At 39.5% G+C, this 18,643-nt stretch overlaps 1 protein-coding gene across 2 annotated transcripts in view; it reads right to left on the bottom strand.

The window, feature by feature from the left end:
- Positions 1-3,951: 3,951 nt before the first annotated feature.
- Positions 3,952-18,643, bottom strand: part of zgc:171482 (zinc finger protein) — a 174,652-nt gene continuing 159,960 nt past the window's right edge. For both annotated transcript variants that reach the window (XM_062995190.1, XM_062995191.1), the window contains one exon: positions 3,952-4,405. In XM_062995190.1, coding sequence (XP_062851260.1) covers positions 4,384-4,405 — 22 coding nt within the window. In that variant the 3' untranslated portion in view covers positions 3,952-4,383. The remainder of the gene's footprint in view (positions 4,406-18,643) is intronic.

Raw genomic sequence — 18,643 nt, 5'->3', positions numbered from 1 at the left:
TGCAGCTATAACAGCTTCAACTCTTCTGGGAAGGCTTTCCACAAGGTTTAGGTGTGTGTTTATGGGAATTTTTGACCATTCTTCCCGAAGCGCATTGTGAGGTCAGACACTGATGTTGGACGAAAAGACCTGGCTCACAGTCTCCGCTCTAATTCAAACACCCGAAGGTGTTCTATCGGGTTGAGGTCAGAAAGTCAAGCCAGAAAGTTGGCGACCTCTGCGCACTATGCGCCTCAGCATTCGCTGACCCCGCTTTGTCATTTTACGTGGCTACCACTTCGTGGCTGAGTTGCTGTCGTTCCCAATCGCTTCCACTTTGTTATAATACCACTGACAGTTGACTGTGGAGTATTTAGTAGCGAGGAAATTTCATGACTGGACTTGTTGCACAGGTGGCATCCTATCACGGTACCATGCTGGAATTCACTGAGCTCCTGAGAGCAACCCATTCTTTCACAAATGTTTGTAGAAGCAGTGTACATGCCTAGGTTCTTGGTTTTATACACCTGTGGCCATGGAAGTGATTGGAACACCTGAATTCAATGATTTGGATGTAATCACTGTAAAACTGACTGAACTCAATTTAGTTCAAGTTCATCCTTTAGCCACAGAGGACAAAAGTAGAACTGATTGTAGTAAATAATGCTGAACATGATTTTAAACCATAAAAAGATGAGGTACGTTCGTAACTTGTTATAAATTTGACACGGCTAGTAAAACAACACACCAGAAACATGTTTCTTTTTTGAAAGCAAAAATATATATCAGGTGTATTTACAAATGTGAACAAGTCATTCAACATTCTCATTATTTTCATTTTCAGACAGGCATATAACACAACAGTGTCACATATGTTCTACTTTATAAACTTTGCATTCTACAATTCTGTGTCCTTTTCTATGCATTTCATAAATATAGATTGTATTTTGCATCCTAAAAACATTAATCCAGGCTACCAAATTCCAGTCCTAAAGAGAACAATTACCAAAATGTTGGGACAGTAGATACAATATAAATAAAAACAAAAGCAGTGTTGTTTGAATGACCTTTGTATTTAATTTAAATATAAAATACACACAAAAGAGATAATTAATGTTGCTTTTTGTAAATATAAACTAATTACTAATTTCATGTCTGCAATACATTTTGAAAAGTGGTGATATGAAACAATGTAACAATGTGGGAGGTTAGTAAAAAGATTAAAAACATCTATTCTAGAAGATTCTACAGTTGACGCTATCATTATTGTTTATTAATGGCACTTTATCTAAAGGCTTGGGTATTATCTGGTCTATCAAGTTTTAAAAAAACAATTAGTCAAGCAATTAGTGTAACAGTTTAAAAATGCCGTTTCTTAATACATTATTAAAGGTAGATAAAGCTTTTTACTATATAGAGTCTATAACATTATAACAAGCTGTCAAGAATCCAGAAAAATCTCTGCAAAAAGGTCAAGGCTGAAAACCAGTATGAAATGTCTGTGACCACTGATCCTTCTAATGGCAACTGGATTAACACTGACATGCTGAGTACCTGCACATTTTGGTGAAAAGACAATGGGTTTATGAGGGATGTCCCTGCTTGTTTTTTTTCTCTTTTTCTCCAATTTCCCCCCCAATTTTCTCCCCTAATCTAGTCGTATCCAATTACCCTGATTGCGTTACGCTTTACCTCTATCGATACAACCCTCCACTGCTGACTGAGGAGCTTCGCAACCAACACACACCCCCTCCAACACGTGTGCAGTACTGACTGCCTCTTTGCAATACTCACCTGCATGAGGCAAGTTCATATGCGGATCAGCCTTGCGCACAGAGAGCCCCGGATGTTCCTGCTTGTTGAAGCAAGACAATGGCAAGCCATGTTATGTATGTAACAAGTGCAGGTGCAAGACTTGCCTGCCTGCATTCCAGACCTGTCTTCAATTAACTGTTAAGTAGCTGTATTATGTATGTATATATGTGTTATTTTATTTATTGTGCTGTACTGCTGTATGTTTTTATTTAAGGTTCCTACAGTTCCAACATTTTGTTTTAGTGTACCAAACTGTGCTGGATTCAAGGACTGGAGTTTGACACCTTTGTTTGAGACCACACCACAGCAAAACGATGAACATTTATACATTTTATGTTAATTCGAAATGGCAATGCACATGATAAAATTACAACTATATGAACCACTCGGATATGTTACAATCTGGTGAAAATAAAGGAAATGTACAGCATTGTCTCTCTGCCCTAACGGCCAGTGTTAGGTCTGATCGTGTATCATGCTGAAGTACTATAAATCAGTGTGAATTGTTAATAACCTCTGAATGGATTTTATTATAATCCTAAATTTAGAATTATAGGATCATCTATGTAATATGCATTAAGCATACATTGTTAATTTAGCATTTCTGTATAAATTGTCCTCAAATGTCCTATCCTTGTTCAAGGTTTGGTGGTTTTAAGGAGAAAAAAACTGATCAATATTAGTAATCTTGGTTCTTACCGCCAACTTTGTCTACCGTCTATTGCTGAGATCAGCTTGGCCAGCATGAATATTCTGGTGGAAGACAGAAAGACCACAAACACACCATTGCTGGTAATCAACAATCACCACCGTTCTGTGCTTCTTTTAATGGTTATTTTTTTATTTATATAGTTGATTGAGGCACATAGCCTTTATTGTAATCTTTAATTGATTGTATTTTTTAAGAGTTTATGTTTCTCTGTGTTTTATAATTATTCTACAGAAACAGTGCTCAGTTACAAGCTAGTCCAGCATAAAACCGACATGCTCAGTTTAAACTAGCACAAGAACAGCATTTGGCAACAGAAACATTTAGATCAGGGGTGCCCAATACGTCGATCGTCGATCTCGTAGATCGCTCCTCATTCAAACAGGGCAATGTGATTGACATGAAATGTGGCCACTGTTTCTTTCTACACCTCAGCCTGCTTACATCACTGCTAATCTAGAAAGTTTTCATTCATCAGTAGCCAGTTTGCATCATTTATATATACTGTATATATATATATATATACTGTATATATATATATATATATATACACGTATATATATATATACAGTATATATATATATTTATTTTTTGTGTAACCTACACTGTTTGTGAAGATGACTGCGCATCCAATCAAGCACAAAGAAACCAAAAACGGTTCGATTCATGCAAGAACACTGCAAAGACGACTGGTTCGTTCATACGTGTAAAAAGCTGACGGAGAAATTTTAACACTACAATGTCACATTTATATGAAGTCAAGGGCCTCTGGGCCTAGACCATTTTTGCTGGCTGAGGAAAAATATCCAAACATGTGCCACATATTTAACAGCATTTTTGGATCAACCTACTTGTGTGAATCAGCCTTTTCACACATGAAAATAATGAAGTCTAAATATCGGTCCACTCTTACTGATGAAAGCCTGCTTGAGAATTGGCATCAGCAGCTATTGTCCAGACTACATAAACCTGGCTGACAGCATTCAGAGCAAATCATCAGAATAAGGTCAGTGTGATTTTTCAGTGGCTTGCCATGTAATGCTGAATATCAGTATCAGCTTCAAAGGCCGACCTTTTTAAAAGGTAGTTCATGATGACCTGTCGACTGAAATAGTAGATCTCAAGTCCCAAAAGTGTGGGCACCCCTGATTTAGATACATTTGTATTATTAGTACTTAGTACTCAGGTGTCTTTTAAACATTAATATTTAAGTAAATTAGGTGCAATACAAACAGGGAAAAGCACTTGCATGTTGCCACTGGCTTAGTGTCTATTCTGTGCAGAAATGCTTCGCACAAATCTATGGGAATGTGAGTCTGATTGAATTGTTGTTGTGAATTGGGCCCCAACATCAGAAAATCTTGGATATGGCCATAGCACTATTAAAAAATAGATACATATTATTACCATCACTACTAACCACCACTATCGACATTCAAACACATGACCAGCCTCCTCATTGTGTTTATTTACCACCTTTACAACATGAAAAAGATGTATTACATAGAATTCTACAGCAGACTTAGTGGATACAAGAAAATACTCAAGTATAGTAACCCTGTGTGTTTAGGCTAGTGCTCTAAAACAATGATTGTGTTTGTCATTGTTCTAATCACTGTAACACTAACTGACATCAATTTAGTTCAAGTTCATACTTCAGTCACAGAGGACAAAATGTGCACTTGTTCTTGACCTTGACAAGAAATATAAAGCACAAAACAGTCAGGAGATCTCCAAAATGTTAAGAAGCGTACTGACATCTGGCTCCCGTCCAAGGTGTCCATTTACTGTCCGTGTAGACTTCAGTTCTTGAAAAAAAAGTATCCATTTGTTTGTTTTGGATCCTCAGCTGCAATGTCTTCAGTGTCCAGTGAGTGTTCTCATTGCTGTTGCTGTTTGAGACTGAAAATAAAAAAGAATAACACAGTATTAAAAATAGAATATGCAGTACTGGATATAGCAGTTCTAACCAGTTTCGCGCTAGAGACGTGAAGGACCTGCTGCTTTCACACCGCTTCTGTGCACTTCAGATTCACACTCTTAATAATTAATGAGTCCTCGCACCAGCTGCCGTCGCACAGTGAATGTGCAGCAGTGTCATGGGTGTGAAGTCTTTATTTCGGCTGTGATTTTATGTCTCGAAAGTGCATAAGTGGTTTTGCCGCATATCTGTCATTAAAATGACAAAGGAAGCAATAAAACCGTGGTAGAAAAAGTCTTTAGTAATATTATCAAATATCTTATTTTATACTTTTTAGAAACTGTATTTTTTTTTCAAATTAAATGTAAAACGGCAGAACTCAAGCCAATAAAAATGCTTTGTTCTGTCTTTTAGCTAAAAAATTTTTTTTATTCATGCATATCATTTTTAGATTAAACCCACAAATTATTTTTAAATATTTAAAGAATATTATTGTAAAATATGAATGAACAACATTCATTCATTGTGTATTTTTCCAGCAATTTATCCTATTTAGGGTCACAGTGGGTGCGATTCACAGAGCGAAGGGTAGGAAACAGGTTGCTAGTCAATCACAGGGCAAACACACACACACACACACACACACACCCTCAAACTCAAACTCAAAAGAAGCTTTATTGGCATGACAAATAAGGACATTCGTATTGCCAAAGCAAGTTACAGAGAAATATTAACAATAAAAATAAGAAAGAACAAAAATATACAGAACAGTTACATGTGCAAAAAATATAGAATAGAATAAAATATTAATAAAAACAGTGCAAAATAATAACAATAAAAAGTATAATATTTACATTAATGAGGTAGAAAAACAATCAGTTTGTGCGTGTGTGTGTGTGTGTGTGTGTGTATGAGACATGGTCACCCACTGTCCCTCACCTGGTGGCAGGTGTGTGTATAGAGTGCTGCTAGTGTGCAGCTCTCTCTGTGCTCCCCCAGTAGGTGGGGCAGTTTGTCGGGGTCTGGGAGGGAGGTAAAGTTGGGGATGATGTTATTAAATTTAGGGAAGAATTGGGAGCGGACGTGGTGGTACTTGGTACACCGGGTGAGGAAGTGCAGCTCCGTCTCTACTGTACTGAGAGTGCAGTGCTGACACGACCTCTCCTCCCGGGGCAGCCAGGACCGGGTGTGTCGCCCCGTCTCCACGGCCAGGTCGTGTGCGCTCAGTCTGTACCTCGTCAGGGTGTTTCTTAATTTAGGGTCGGATACTGCGCTCAGATGATCTGCTGCACTGTAGTGTCTGTTTAGGGCCAAATAACACTGCATTTTACTTTGAGTTTTGGTTTCAGTTTCCCAATAATTCAGATATTTAGTTCTGAGTTTTTGTGTAATTTGGTTTATTCTAATTGGGTTTACAGATTTCTCCTGTTCCTGAGTCTTTATTGTGTTAGTGTGTGTTAGTGGTGTGTCGGCGTGTGTTAGTAATGTGTTTGTGTGTGTTATTAGGGTATCTGTGTGTGTTAGTGGTGTATCTGTGTGTGTTAGAGTGTCTGTGTGTGTTATTAGTGTGTCGGTGTGTGTTAGTGGTGTATGGGTGTAGTGACTCAGGACCAGTTGGATGAGGGGACTGGTATGTTTGCTCAGCTCTTGGTGTTTCAGGGCTTTATAATGATAAGATTGGGGGTCGCTCTCATTTAGATGGTTCCAGAAGTTGATTGCTCTTCTCTGTATGTTGATAATTAGAGGAAATCGGCCTAATTCTGCCCTGCACGCATTGTTCGTGGTGTGTCTGTGCACCTTTAGGATGGTTTTACAGAACTCTGTGTGCAGGGTCTCTAATGGATGTTTGTCCCAATTACGGAATTGATGGTGTGTAAGCGAACCCCAAACTTCACTGCCATATAGAGCAATCGGTTCAATTATTGATTCAAAAATTTTAAGCCAGATTCGAACTGGAATTTCCACGAATGTTTGACGTTTTATGGTCACACACACACACACACACACTCATATCTACAATTTTAGTAGCTCCAGTTAACCTGACTGCATGTTCATAGACTGTGGAAGGAAACCTGGTGCTCCCAGAGGAAAGAACATGCGGGCGGCACAGTGGCTATATAAGGTCCTGGGTTCGATCCCCAGGTGCGCGGTTCGGGTCCTTTCTGTGTGGAGTTTGCATGTTCTCCACATGTCTGCGCGGGTTTCCTCCCACAGTCCAAAGACATGCAAGTGAGGTGAATTGGAGACACTAAATTGTCCATGACTGTGTTCTATATAACCTTGTGAACTGATGAACCTTGTGTAAGCAGTAACTACTGTTCCTGTCATCAATGTAACCAAAGTGTAAAACATGACGTTAAAATCCTAATAAACAAAACAAACAATTAGATATTAGATTTTTAAGATCACTCCTCGTTATCAGTAGCAACTTGCCAGGGATGAGGTTTGAACCAGCAACCCTCTGGTACAACTGTGGTACAACTCCATTACTGCACTCTTAGTCCATAATCCTAACCACTGAGCCACTACTGCCCCACTTTTAGCTGTGGTGTGGTTATGTTCTGACAAGAACAAAGCTGATCTTGATCCTGCTCTCCTGGGTTTACATATTTTTCGCTTTTTTAACCCCCCCCCCCCCCCCCCCATCCCCTCACACACAGACATTTTTACACCTGCTGTCAAAGTATGCCCTTTCTCACATCAGCCATTAGTCCCGAGGGGTGCAGTCTGGCATGTTTCTTCTTATGGTGAAAATGGTTACACTGTTGTACCACTCCAAAGCCAAGATGTACTTCTTGTGCATTACACATTTAAAATTTTTTTTATAAGGAATTATATTACTATGCATTAGGGGCGGCATGATGGGTAGCACTGTCGCCGCACAGCAAGAAGGTCCTGGGTTCGATCCCCAGGTGGGGTGGTCCGGGTCCTTTCTGTGTGGAGTTTGCATGTTCTCCCCGTGTCTGCGTGGGTTTTCTCCGGGTGCTCCGGTTTCCTCCCACAGTCCAAAGACGTGCAAGTGAGGTGAATTTTAGACACTGAATTGTCCATGACTGTGTTCGATATAACCTTGACAAGTGATGAACATCGTGAGGGCGGCACGGTGGCATAGGGGGTAGCACTGTCGCCTCACAGCAAGAAGGTCCTGGGTTCAATCCCCAGGTGGGGCGGTCCGGGTCCTTTCTGTGAGGAGTTTGCATGTTCTCTCCGTGTCCGCGTGTGTTTCCTCCGGGTGCTCCGGTTTCCTCCCACAGTCCAAAAACATGCCACCAGGCTAATTGGAAACACTGAATTGTCCTATAGATACCTAGCCGCTAGTGCCGGTCCCAAGCCCGGATAAAATAGGGAAGGTTGTGTCAGGAAGGGCATCCAGCGTAAAAATTGCACCAAATCAATGCGGACCATGATCCGCCGAGAGCCGTCCCCGCAACCGAACGGGACAAAGGCCAAGGAAGAAGAAGAAGAAGTGATGAACCTTGTGTAATGAGTAACTACCATTTCTGTCATGAATGTAACCAAAGTGTAAAACATGACGTTAAAATCCTAATAAACAAACAAACAAAGGCAGGGAGGATGGTCCAGGGCAGAGCCGAGCAATGTTTTTAAATGAAAAAAAGCTTCGAATGAGAGAGAGAGGTCAAAGTACTTCTAAATAGCTTTAAAAGTATATGCATGGATGAGCTACAGAAATATTTGTTGCTTTAAAACCACTGAAAACAATGTATAATCCTGGTGTTCTGACTGGCATTCGAGGACATTTTTCATGACAAGTGAGAAATGTGATTTAGTAAGTGAGCTCTGCTCTGAGACAAACATCCGATCAAGACAAAGATGATCATCATCCCAGCAGGTCCATCATTTGTTTGCAGCTTTGCTGTCAAGCTTTGCTAGTCATCATTATCATCAGGCTTCACCGAGCACCTTGGGAAAAGAATAAATGAACGTCTAGCCTTTATGGACCACATTACTCTTGATATTTTAGATTTGTTCGTGATATTCCTTACACACAGAGTCATCAATTCACTAATGGCCCACTGCAAATCTCTTCTGGTTAGCATATTACGTTTTTGAAGCTGATCCAAAATATAACAGCATGTTTGATCCTAAATCTCCCATAATTTGCTTATGTTAATGCCTGCCTATATCTTTTTTGACAGTGGCTACCCATAGCTGGCTATATTTATTTATTTTTCCCAATTCTCCTCCCAATCTAGTCATATCCAATTACAAGACTGCATTACGCTTACTTTCTACTGATGCTGAGCTCAACTTCTGATTGAGGAGAGCGAGACGGACACACGCCCCCTCCTACACGTGTGCAGTAGCCGACTGCATCTTATCACCTGCACGAGGCGAGTTCATATACAGATCAGCTTTGTGTACGGAGAGCCACACCCTGATCAACGCATTATTCCTCGACTCTGTGCAGGTGCCATCAACCAGCCAGCAGAGGTCGTAATTGCATCAGTTATGAGGTCCCTATCCCGCTTCCCACCCTGTATGAACAACATGTTGTTCATGTAGCCGCCCAGCTCAGCCGGATGGCATAGCTGGCTATATTAAGCTTGTCTTTGATGGTTGCATTTATTATTTATAATAAGTCACTCATTAAGATCTTCCAACCTAATTGCTATTATGTGACGACCCATGCACCTTGGACTGAGGTGAGTGGGCAGGGCTGACACTCCCCAGGATGCATTTGGAATACTGATGTGTAAATAGAAGTTTTATACAGTTTATACATTGTGTAAAGTATTTATTGGTAATTGTGTGAAATTTATTTTAGGTATTTTGTACCAATGCTGTAGGTATTGTGTACAACTACCATATAAGTATTTTCACTGTACGTAGAGACCCTAGCACCATTTTGAGCACTCATTTTTAATCTAGCCGTTATAGAACTGTATTCACCACTAAAGAGTATTGAAGATAAAGATTTAATAAACAGCGCTGACAATGAAGACGCGCCTACTTCTTGTGGATTGCCACAATATTATGAGACAAACAGCACCTGCGACCACTTTTTTCCAGATAAAGTCTACATACTCCTTTTGCTTTTAAATCCTTTGCAGGTGAGAGAAATGCTCTTACAGCTGCCCTTACCAACTTTGGCATCAGCTTTTTTCAGTCGGCTACTTGTCCAGCACAAAAGCTTTTAATCCCAGTGTCCTGTGTACTGGTTATTTTTGGCATTAAGAGGAACTAATGGTACTGTAAGACACAGCTACTAGCTAGGGCTGTAATTAAGACCACATGGTCAAGAGCACAAAAAGCCAATTTAAGACCTTCTTATCCAACATCAGTGCCTGACCTTATATCACTATCATATCACATCACATTGCATCGTATCATATCATATAGGACCATTCTGTACAAGCTGGTAACCAATTACATCCCTCAACCCTCAATGAAGGGGCAGGTCATTTTGGTGCTTCCAAACTCTGGAACTCGCTTCTACAAAACCTACCTAACATTACAACATTCTTTCAAATCACAAACAAAAAACAGTAGACATGGTAGACATGGCCCTGTCCCAACTTTTTTGAGATGCGTTGCTGACATCAAGTTCTAAATGAGTTAATAATTTTCATGAATTCAATTCAATTCAATTCAACGTTATTGTCATTATGCAATACAGGGTTGTACAGTATAACAAAACACTGTCAGGCTACATCTCCAGTGCAGACAATGAAAGACAATAGTGCAAAGACAATGGGGGAGGGGATGGGGGAAGTTACCAAAAATTACCATACATAAGGTGCATAGACAAGGTGCAATGACAATACAAGGTGCAAAGACAAAACAAGGTGCAAGAACAAAACAAGGTGCAAGAACAAAACAAGGTGCATAGACAAATTGAGGTATTGAATTTGGATTTTGGATTTAGCAGCTAGGTTTAGGTGAGCAAAATTCAGGTAGTGGATTTAGCAGCAAAAGTCCAGGAAAAGTGCGAGTGCAACAGTCATAGAGGTAGTTATGTCCTGGTAGTTGTTGTAGGGGTGACCAGTTTAACCGCTCATGGGTAGAAACTGGTGGTTCTGGCTCGAATGTTCCGGTACCTCTTCCCAGATGGCAGTGGCTGGAACAGGAAGTGGCTGGGGTGTGTGGGGTCAGAGGAAATGTTCCTGGCTTTCCTCAGACATCTTTTATTGTAGATGTCCAGTATGGGTGGGAGTGCGGTTGCAGTGATGTGCTGGGCAGTTTTCACCACCCTTTGAAGAGCCTTGTGTTCAGCAGCTGTGGCACTGCCGTACCAGACCGTGATGCAGCTTGTCATGATACTCTTCACAGTGGATCTGTAGAAGTTACAGAGAAGCTGCTGTGGCAGGTTGACTCTCCTCAGCCTTCGGAGAAAGTGGAGACGTTGTTGTGCCTTTTTGATGACATGTGATGTGTTGAGTGACCAGGTGAGATCCTCAGCTAGGTGGACGCCGAGGAACTTGAAGTTGCTCACTCTTTCCACCGTTGTCCTCTCGATGCTCAGTGGTGTGTGCACTCTACTCCCCTGTCTGAAGTCGATGACCATCTCCTTGGTCTTGCTAACATCGAGGGAGAGGTTGTTAGCAGTGCTCCACTCTATTGGTGAATTGGGTGTGTTTGAAAACCTAGTGAGCTCTCTACATAGACAACATTTTATGTCATCCTAATGTCCCGAGAAGAAGTCTGTTCGAAGTCTTAGATGCCTTAAAATGCTGCCTAGTAAGGTACCCTAAATTTGAATGGTATTTTGACTGAAAAATGAGGGAGCATCCGATGCTTCCTTAGCGGTGAAGGCAATCCCAGCATTCAGTGCGGCACAACTTTCCTAACAAAAAATGACAAATATGGCGGACGAATGCGGAGCAAGGAACGGAGTTATTTTTAAAACGTATCTTTGACTTTTATTTGTATAAAGGTCATTTATTTACAAATTCAGGCTTGTCGGTGATAATTTAACCATTTTCGGTAAACAAAGGAAGATGTTGGCTGGAATGCTAGGGTGTTGGGCCACCTCAACCCTTTGGTTTGAATGGCATAAGGCTAACTGTGTTAGCTTAGTAAGCAAGAACTGATGTAATCGCTAAGTAGCGAGTCTATGACTTATTAGAATCCTCTTTATTGAGGCAGCTGCCTATGTAGACAGTAGATAGCAAGGTAGCTCACAAGGTTTACAAACCCAATGTCTCACTTTTAACATCTGATATATGTTCTATGTTTTATTGTGAATAAAATATGGGTGTATGAGATTTACAAATCATTAAATTCAATTTTTATTTAAATTTTACATAGCATCCCAACTTTTTTGAAATTGTAATTATATATACATCTATTTGAACTCGGATGTCAGTGGTACAATCGGCCGGGTGGGCGTCTACACAGACACCTAAGAAACCATACCAGCTGCATTTACTTTTTCTTCACCACTGTGTAAGTAATTTTGCCAACAATATTTCCTAACGATGGTTGTGGAATGAAATCCTTATTTTGTCATTCTGTGATGGGTAGATTTACAGTCTTTCCTTGTCATCAGTTCTGGTTTCAAGGGTCTTTTGCCAGACTTGAAGACTTTGTGGACTTAATCCCCACTGACTGTCAGGGGAAAAACTTTTCCCACCAAATCTCCTTACAACTTGACATTCATCCAGCCTGCTTAGTGCTGCACATTGGGAGTAATGGCAGGATCAGCAAAGTCACCCTCATTTCACTACAGACAGAGGGGTATTATCTTCAAAGCTATGCTGTTAGACTGTGCCTGGCTGCTTATTAGATTCCTCATTCCTGAATTATGTTTAAAACTAAACACAAAGTAAAATTTGTATCTTATTTTGAGATATCTGTGTGAATCTTACAGTTGGTCTTTGCATTTTTTATTTAGTAATTATCAGTTCCTCTGCTGTTTGTCTACTTCTTTTACACCAGCCAGCAGTGAATTCTCACAGAGAATCGTACAACAAACTAAGATTTACCCTATGCCCTACATGCCTGTTCATTACTTATGCTTTTGCCTAAACCAGAAAGCAGGGGTTGCTGTTGCTCCAGCCTCTCCCCCATCAGACATGGACAACTTTTAAGTTGGCCAGGTCAATAGCACCACTAAGACTCAAACTATCCATAGTGGTGAGTAAACATACACCAATCAGCCATAAGATTAAAACCACCTCCTTGTTTCTACATTCACTGTCTATTTATCAGCTCCACTTAGCATATTAAAGAACTTTGAAGTTCTACAATTACTGACTGTAGTCCATCTGTTTCTCTACATACTTTTTCCAGCCTGCTTTCACCCTGTTCTTCAATGGTCAGGAGCCCCAAAGGACCACCACAGAGCAGGTATTATTTAGGTGGTGGATCATTCTCAGCACTGCAGTGACAATGACATGGTGGTGGTGTGTTAGTGTGTGTTGTGCTGGTATGAGTGGATAAGACACAGCAGCGCTGCTGGAGTTTTTAAATACCGTGTCCACTCACTGTCCACTCTATTAGACACTCCTACCTAGTTGGTCCACCTTGTAGATGTAAAGTCAGAGACGATCGCTCATCTATTGCTGCTGTTTGAGTTGGTTATCTTCTAGACCTTTATCAGTGTTCACAGGACGCTGCCCATGGGGAGCTGTTGGCTGGATAGTTTTGGTTGGTGGACTATTCTCAGTCCAGCAGTGACAGTGAGGTGATTAAAAACTCCATCAGTGCTGCTGTGTCTTATCCACTCATACAAGCACAACACACACTAACACACCATCACCATGTCAGTGTCACTGCAGTACTGAGAATGACCCATCACCCAAATAATATCTGCTCTCTGGTGGTCCTGGGAGAGTCCTGACCATTGAAGAACAGCATGAAAGAGGGCTAACAAAGTATGCAAAGAAATAGATGGACTACAGTCAGTAATTGTAGAACTACAAAGTGATTCTATATGGTAAGTGAAGCTGATAAATTGGACAATGTGTGTAGATACACACTGTTTTGAATTTTTTAAGCTTGCAGCCCATTTTTTCCACATATATGCCACAACATGGTTTATATGTACAGCAGGTAGTATGAGAGTCACACAGCTGTGGGGTCCTCCAGACACTATATATAAAAGTTTGGCATGTTTACCCTATATCCATGAGGGCTTTCTCCATATACTTGGACTTTCTCCCACCACCCAGCTCCCAGATAGTCCACACACGCCCCCTCCGACACGTGTGCAGTACCGACTGCATCTTTTCACCTGCATGAGGTGAGTTCATATGCGGATCAGCCTTGTGTACAGAGAGCCACACCCTGATCAGCATTATTTCCCAACTCTGTGCAGGCCATCAATCAGCCAGCAGAGGTTATGAGTTATTTAATTCTATTTTTTAAAGGCTTGTGTTATGTTAACCTTCCCATAACTGCATTAAGAGGGATGAAGGTCACTGAAGTGGCTTATCATCCATACTGGTCTAAGCAGACTAATTATCATGCCAGGAGTAGATAGGCCAGTGACATACTACCCAATCCCTGTTGTGTCCTTGATAACCTGCTATTCTCTGCATTAACCATTTGCAGTAAAACTCAGTTAGTGTAAAAATTTACCTTATTTAATTTTTAGCCGCTATGTATGCAGTAAAATCCCATGGTGGGTGAACAGACCCCTGACCGGCGAGTGACAAAAAGGGTGCAGAGCTGGTCTGTCTATAAGATAAAGGTTGTGTAATCGCAGCAGACCAGACCTGGGTAGTTCTTGGCTGCAAAAAGATAAGAACTAGGCTCAGCAGGAAGTGTGTGTGTGTGTGCCTAGTGTGGGTGAAGGTATACATCAGCGAAGGGCAAGTGCTTTCAGCAGTCACATGTGTAGATTTACTCTAATTCTTCTTGCTTTCATATACAATAGAAGAAAAGTGCCTACTAGTGCAGAAACAGAAGTCCTGATAATGGGAGAAATACAAGAGAGAAAAGAGCTTTTGTTCTTTCTGTCAGTGATGCTGTTTAGTCTGTAGTGATGAATGTTTAGGTTGGACTAAAATGAACCTGAAGTGGCTCCACACCACATTTAAATTATACTGCACAGTGCATACTACACTTGTGTATATACAGTATATACTACACTCATCAATTTGTATTTGTCATTTTGGAATTGTCTTTGGATGGTGGGAGGAAACCTGAGCACCCGGAGGAAACTCCACACAGAAATGATCCAGACCACTCCACCTGGGAATTAAATCCAGGACCTTTTTGCTGTATGGCGACTGTGCTACCCACTGAGCTATCCTATAAATTAACGGTATAAAACCAATATAAATCAGCAATAAAATCTTTTGCAAAGTAAACATTCTATTATTAAAAAAATGCTGACAAAATTGACTGCAACCCTATACTAAACCATTATAATTGACACAAGTATGCTAACAGCTACAACCCCAAATCAGAAAAAGTTGGGACAGTATGGAAAATGCAAATAAAATAAAAATGCAGTGTTCCTTACATTTACTTTGACTTTTATTTGATTGCAGACAGTTTGAACCTGAGATATTCCATGTTTTGTCTGGTCAAATTAATTTCATTTGGTAATAAACATCCATTCCTGCATTTCAGGCCTGCTTAAGCTTAAGCTGAATTACTGTGATCTTTGGCACTGCATCAAGAACCTCCACTCAACAATAGCTGATATAACCACACGGGTGAGGGATTACTTTGGCAAACACAAATGGCACTTAAAACTTTACTGTGCAAATAAGAAGTCTTATGTTAACCATGTCCAGAAGAGGCATCGACTTTTCTGGGCTCGGAGTCATCTAGGATGGACCATCACACTGTGAAAACATGTATTGTGGTCAGATGAATCAGCATTCCAGGTCTTTTTTTGGAAAAAATGGACGCCGTGTGCTCCGAACCAAAGACGAAAAGGATCATCCAGACTGTTATCAGCAACAAGTCCAAAAGTCAGGGTCTGTCATGGTATGGGGATGTGTCAGTGCCCTTGGCAAAGGTAATTTACAAAGGTCATAACTGAATTTTAGGTCAATGTACCAGAGATTACATTACATCATCAAATCTATAGCAGGCAGGATAAAAAATAGTGATATGCATGGCATAAGTCTACTCAAATATTTCAGAATGAAAAAATCTGAGTGACTGTTGAAGATCTAGAGAAACTGGGCTGCTACACAAGTGTTCATTATAAGCATGTGTCAAATAAGGCTTGGTAACTGACCTGATATTAAAACCATAACGATGATCACCAGAACACTTTACACTGGACAGACAGCCAGTACAATGATTAGCATCTGTGACACTAGCAACAGTGGCTAGTGTTAGCCTGGCTGAACTGTTCTAGTTTTGGGAGCTTGAGGGATTAAGCAAATTGACGTTATAGAGAATAATACACATGCCCTGCTGGTTGACCAGAAAAGGAGGTCAGGACATAACTTTCCTCCTGTGGTACCCTGTGAGCATTCTGGTGGAAGGCAGTGACGGCTGTTGGCGGATAAGTACAGATAACTAAAGGTGGCAGCACAGCTGGGATTGACTCCTGTGTTCTAGGCTGAGCGCCCGGGCTGCAGAAAGGTCAGTAAGCATGATCAGTGGCAGGATGAAGAGCAGTCTTAAATAAATTTTCTGTGCTGGTTGTCTGATGTTTGTCAGTGGGCATAACAGCCTGGCATCGTGTCTGCAGACCTCTGGAGTAGCAAGAGGGAACTGAGTGACTTATGTCTCTGCCAAATCATGTCCCTTCAGGCCCTGAGTGCAGATTGGGCCAGGTAGAGCAAGTAAATGCTAAATAGATCAGACTGACGTGTCCCTTGACATGAAACATGTCTAGCTTTTGGCATGCCACTCTTTGTTAGAATCAGAACAGTGCATTGGACGTGAGAGGGTGAAAAGTCACAATGTGAATCTGTGAAATCTGCTTCAGGCATTAAGGTTCTGCTTACTAAAACTGTAGGTCATCAAGCTGAACTGCCGACCGCAGTCAAATAGTGAAAAGGTCAAACACAAAGCTAAAAAACACAGTTTTAACAAATCAAAGTAACAAATAAAGTCATTTTAATTAAAGTGCCCATAAGAAACATGCAACATCGATCTTTAAAACACCTCTGAGAAAAATTAAGCAAATTTAGGTCTGTTTCTGAAAAAGATTTAATAATGTTGAAGATTTTTATCCTCCAGAGTTAAACAGAAGATGATTTTCTCCACACTACGTTTGCTTATTAAAATAATCAGCCTACTGTATTTTATTTATAGTTGGTAGCTATAAAATATAATTAGTTATTACAGGTTCTACCCAGTGGCTAATTAGATATGTGCATGTACTCTTAATTCACTTAGACACATTTGTGCTTTACCGAGAGCGCCTACAGAATATGTTTATGTAACTGGTGTTAGTCACACTGACAAAAAACACAAAATGTAAAAAGCATTACCTAAATTTAACCTACTGTTGGGTTTATATTTATTATTAGCTGATTAGTAGCAATAAAATATCAATATGAAACTGAGTATTATAATTAGTACCAATACTGGGCTAAAAGGCTGGTCCAGTATTGCAGTATATTTGATATAATGCACTTTCTGATTATATTTAAAACCATACAATATTAAATTTATTCACATATAATATACAAAAAGTTCCAAAACCTACAACCTCAAATCAGAAAAAGTTGGGACAGCATGGAAAATGCAAATAATAAAAAAAAACCCCACAAAGTTTCTTACATTTACTTTGACTTTTATTTCATTGCAGACAGTTTGAACCTGAGATATTTTATGTTTTGTCTGCTCAACTTCATTTCATTTATAATATACCTCCATTCCTGCATTTTAGGCCTGCAACACATTCCAAAAAAAAGTCTGGATGGTTCTTTTCGTCTTTGGTCCGGAGCCAGGCACGTGCACAGACATCTTTGGAGGCAGGTGCTCAAGCCAAAAAAAAGGGGCACCCATCGCCAAAATTATTAGAAAACAGTGGAATATTTAACTTACATATTTATTTTGTTAACACAATTAATACACATCTAATCAAATAACTCAAATTATCAAATTGCATAAATAAATGAAAAACAGGCAAAAACAAGGCCATATTGTGTGCGCTTTTTAATAACCAAACAACTGATACTGATACATCTCCATCATTTACTTTACTGGTAGATGGCCTAATCCAGGATAAAAGAGAGCTGCTACCCTGAGCTGCTTGCTGTAGTTCCTTTTCTTTCTGCTTTTGTAACTTTTCTTTTCTTGGCATTATGCTGCAAAATTTGTAAATGAGATCAATCAATGTTGTGCATAATAATCAAGAGTGACTAACTGAATCTCCATAAAGGGGAGAACACGGTATACATCATTTTACTGTTTTCTGACAGAGTTGAAACATTACACTAATAATATACCATTACTAGTATCAATTTACCTCACCAGACTGTCATGTAGCTCAACTTAAGACCTACCTTTGATTTCAAATCAGAAACCCACTTTGGGTAGTTAATGTTAACAATGGGCCTATTATTATGCCAATAAAATCAAATAAACAGCTAAATAACATTTTCCTACTTATTAATCATTTTTTTGTATGCTGTTCTATATCATAGAGCATTATATTTAGCCTTCTACATATATTAGTTTGTAATATTAATTATTCCTCATTTGTAAACCTCAACTGTTGAAGTATAAATGCTTGCTTGAAAATAACTCCTTGACTAAAAGGGACTTTTCCTACACAGCGTTTAGGCCAGGATGCTGTAATTGTATATTGTATGTTTGTACCTATTTTCAACACTTTACTGTGAGAGCTACTTGACTTGAAATAAAAGCAATATTTATAAAACAAAGTTTGTAGGTTGTGAGGGACATTAATAAGTGTATATTAAAAATAGTTTGACATTATTATAATAAATTATCTTAGAGTTTAATAGATTTATTTGTCTCCAATATAAAAACATTATGGATTTACTGATTTTTAACTATAAATTAAAATAAAATTAAAATAAAAACATTATCTATAAAACAAGGTTTGTAGGTTGTGAGGAACATTAATATGTGTTTATAAAAAATAGTTTGACATGATTCCATCAATATATTAAAAGATTTAAATGGATTTATTTCTCTGTAATAAGTGCAGATGAAATGTTTCCTACGTTTTTCTGTTAGTTTGATGACGCTCCCTAACGCGTTAGCTGGGCTTGGCGCTTGATCAGCGGTTTCATTTTAATTTTTCTTGAAATAAATACATTTAACCTTAAAATTATTATAAAATAGTTTTTGTAGTATGTAGCCTA

Source organism: Trichomycterus rosablanca, chromosome 5 (assembly GCF_030014385.1).
Source record: "Trichomycterus rosablanca isolate fTriRos1 chromosome 5, fTriRos1.hap1, whole genome shotgun sequence".
Taxonomy (NCBI): Eukaryota; Metazoa; Chordata; class Actinopteri; order Siluriformes; family Trichomycteridae; genus Trichomycterus; species Trichomycterus rosablanca.
Note: the sequence above shows the minus strand (reverse complement) of the source record. Positions and strands in the feature narration are given on the sequence as shown.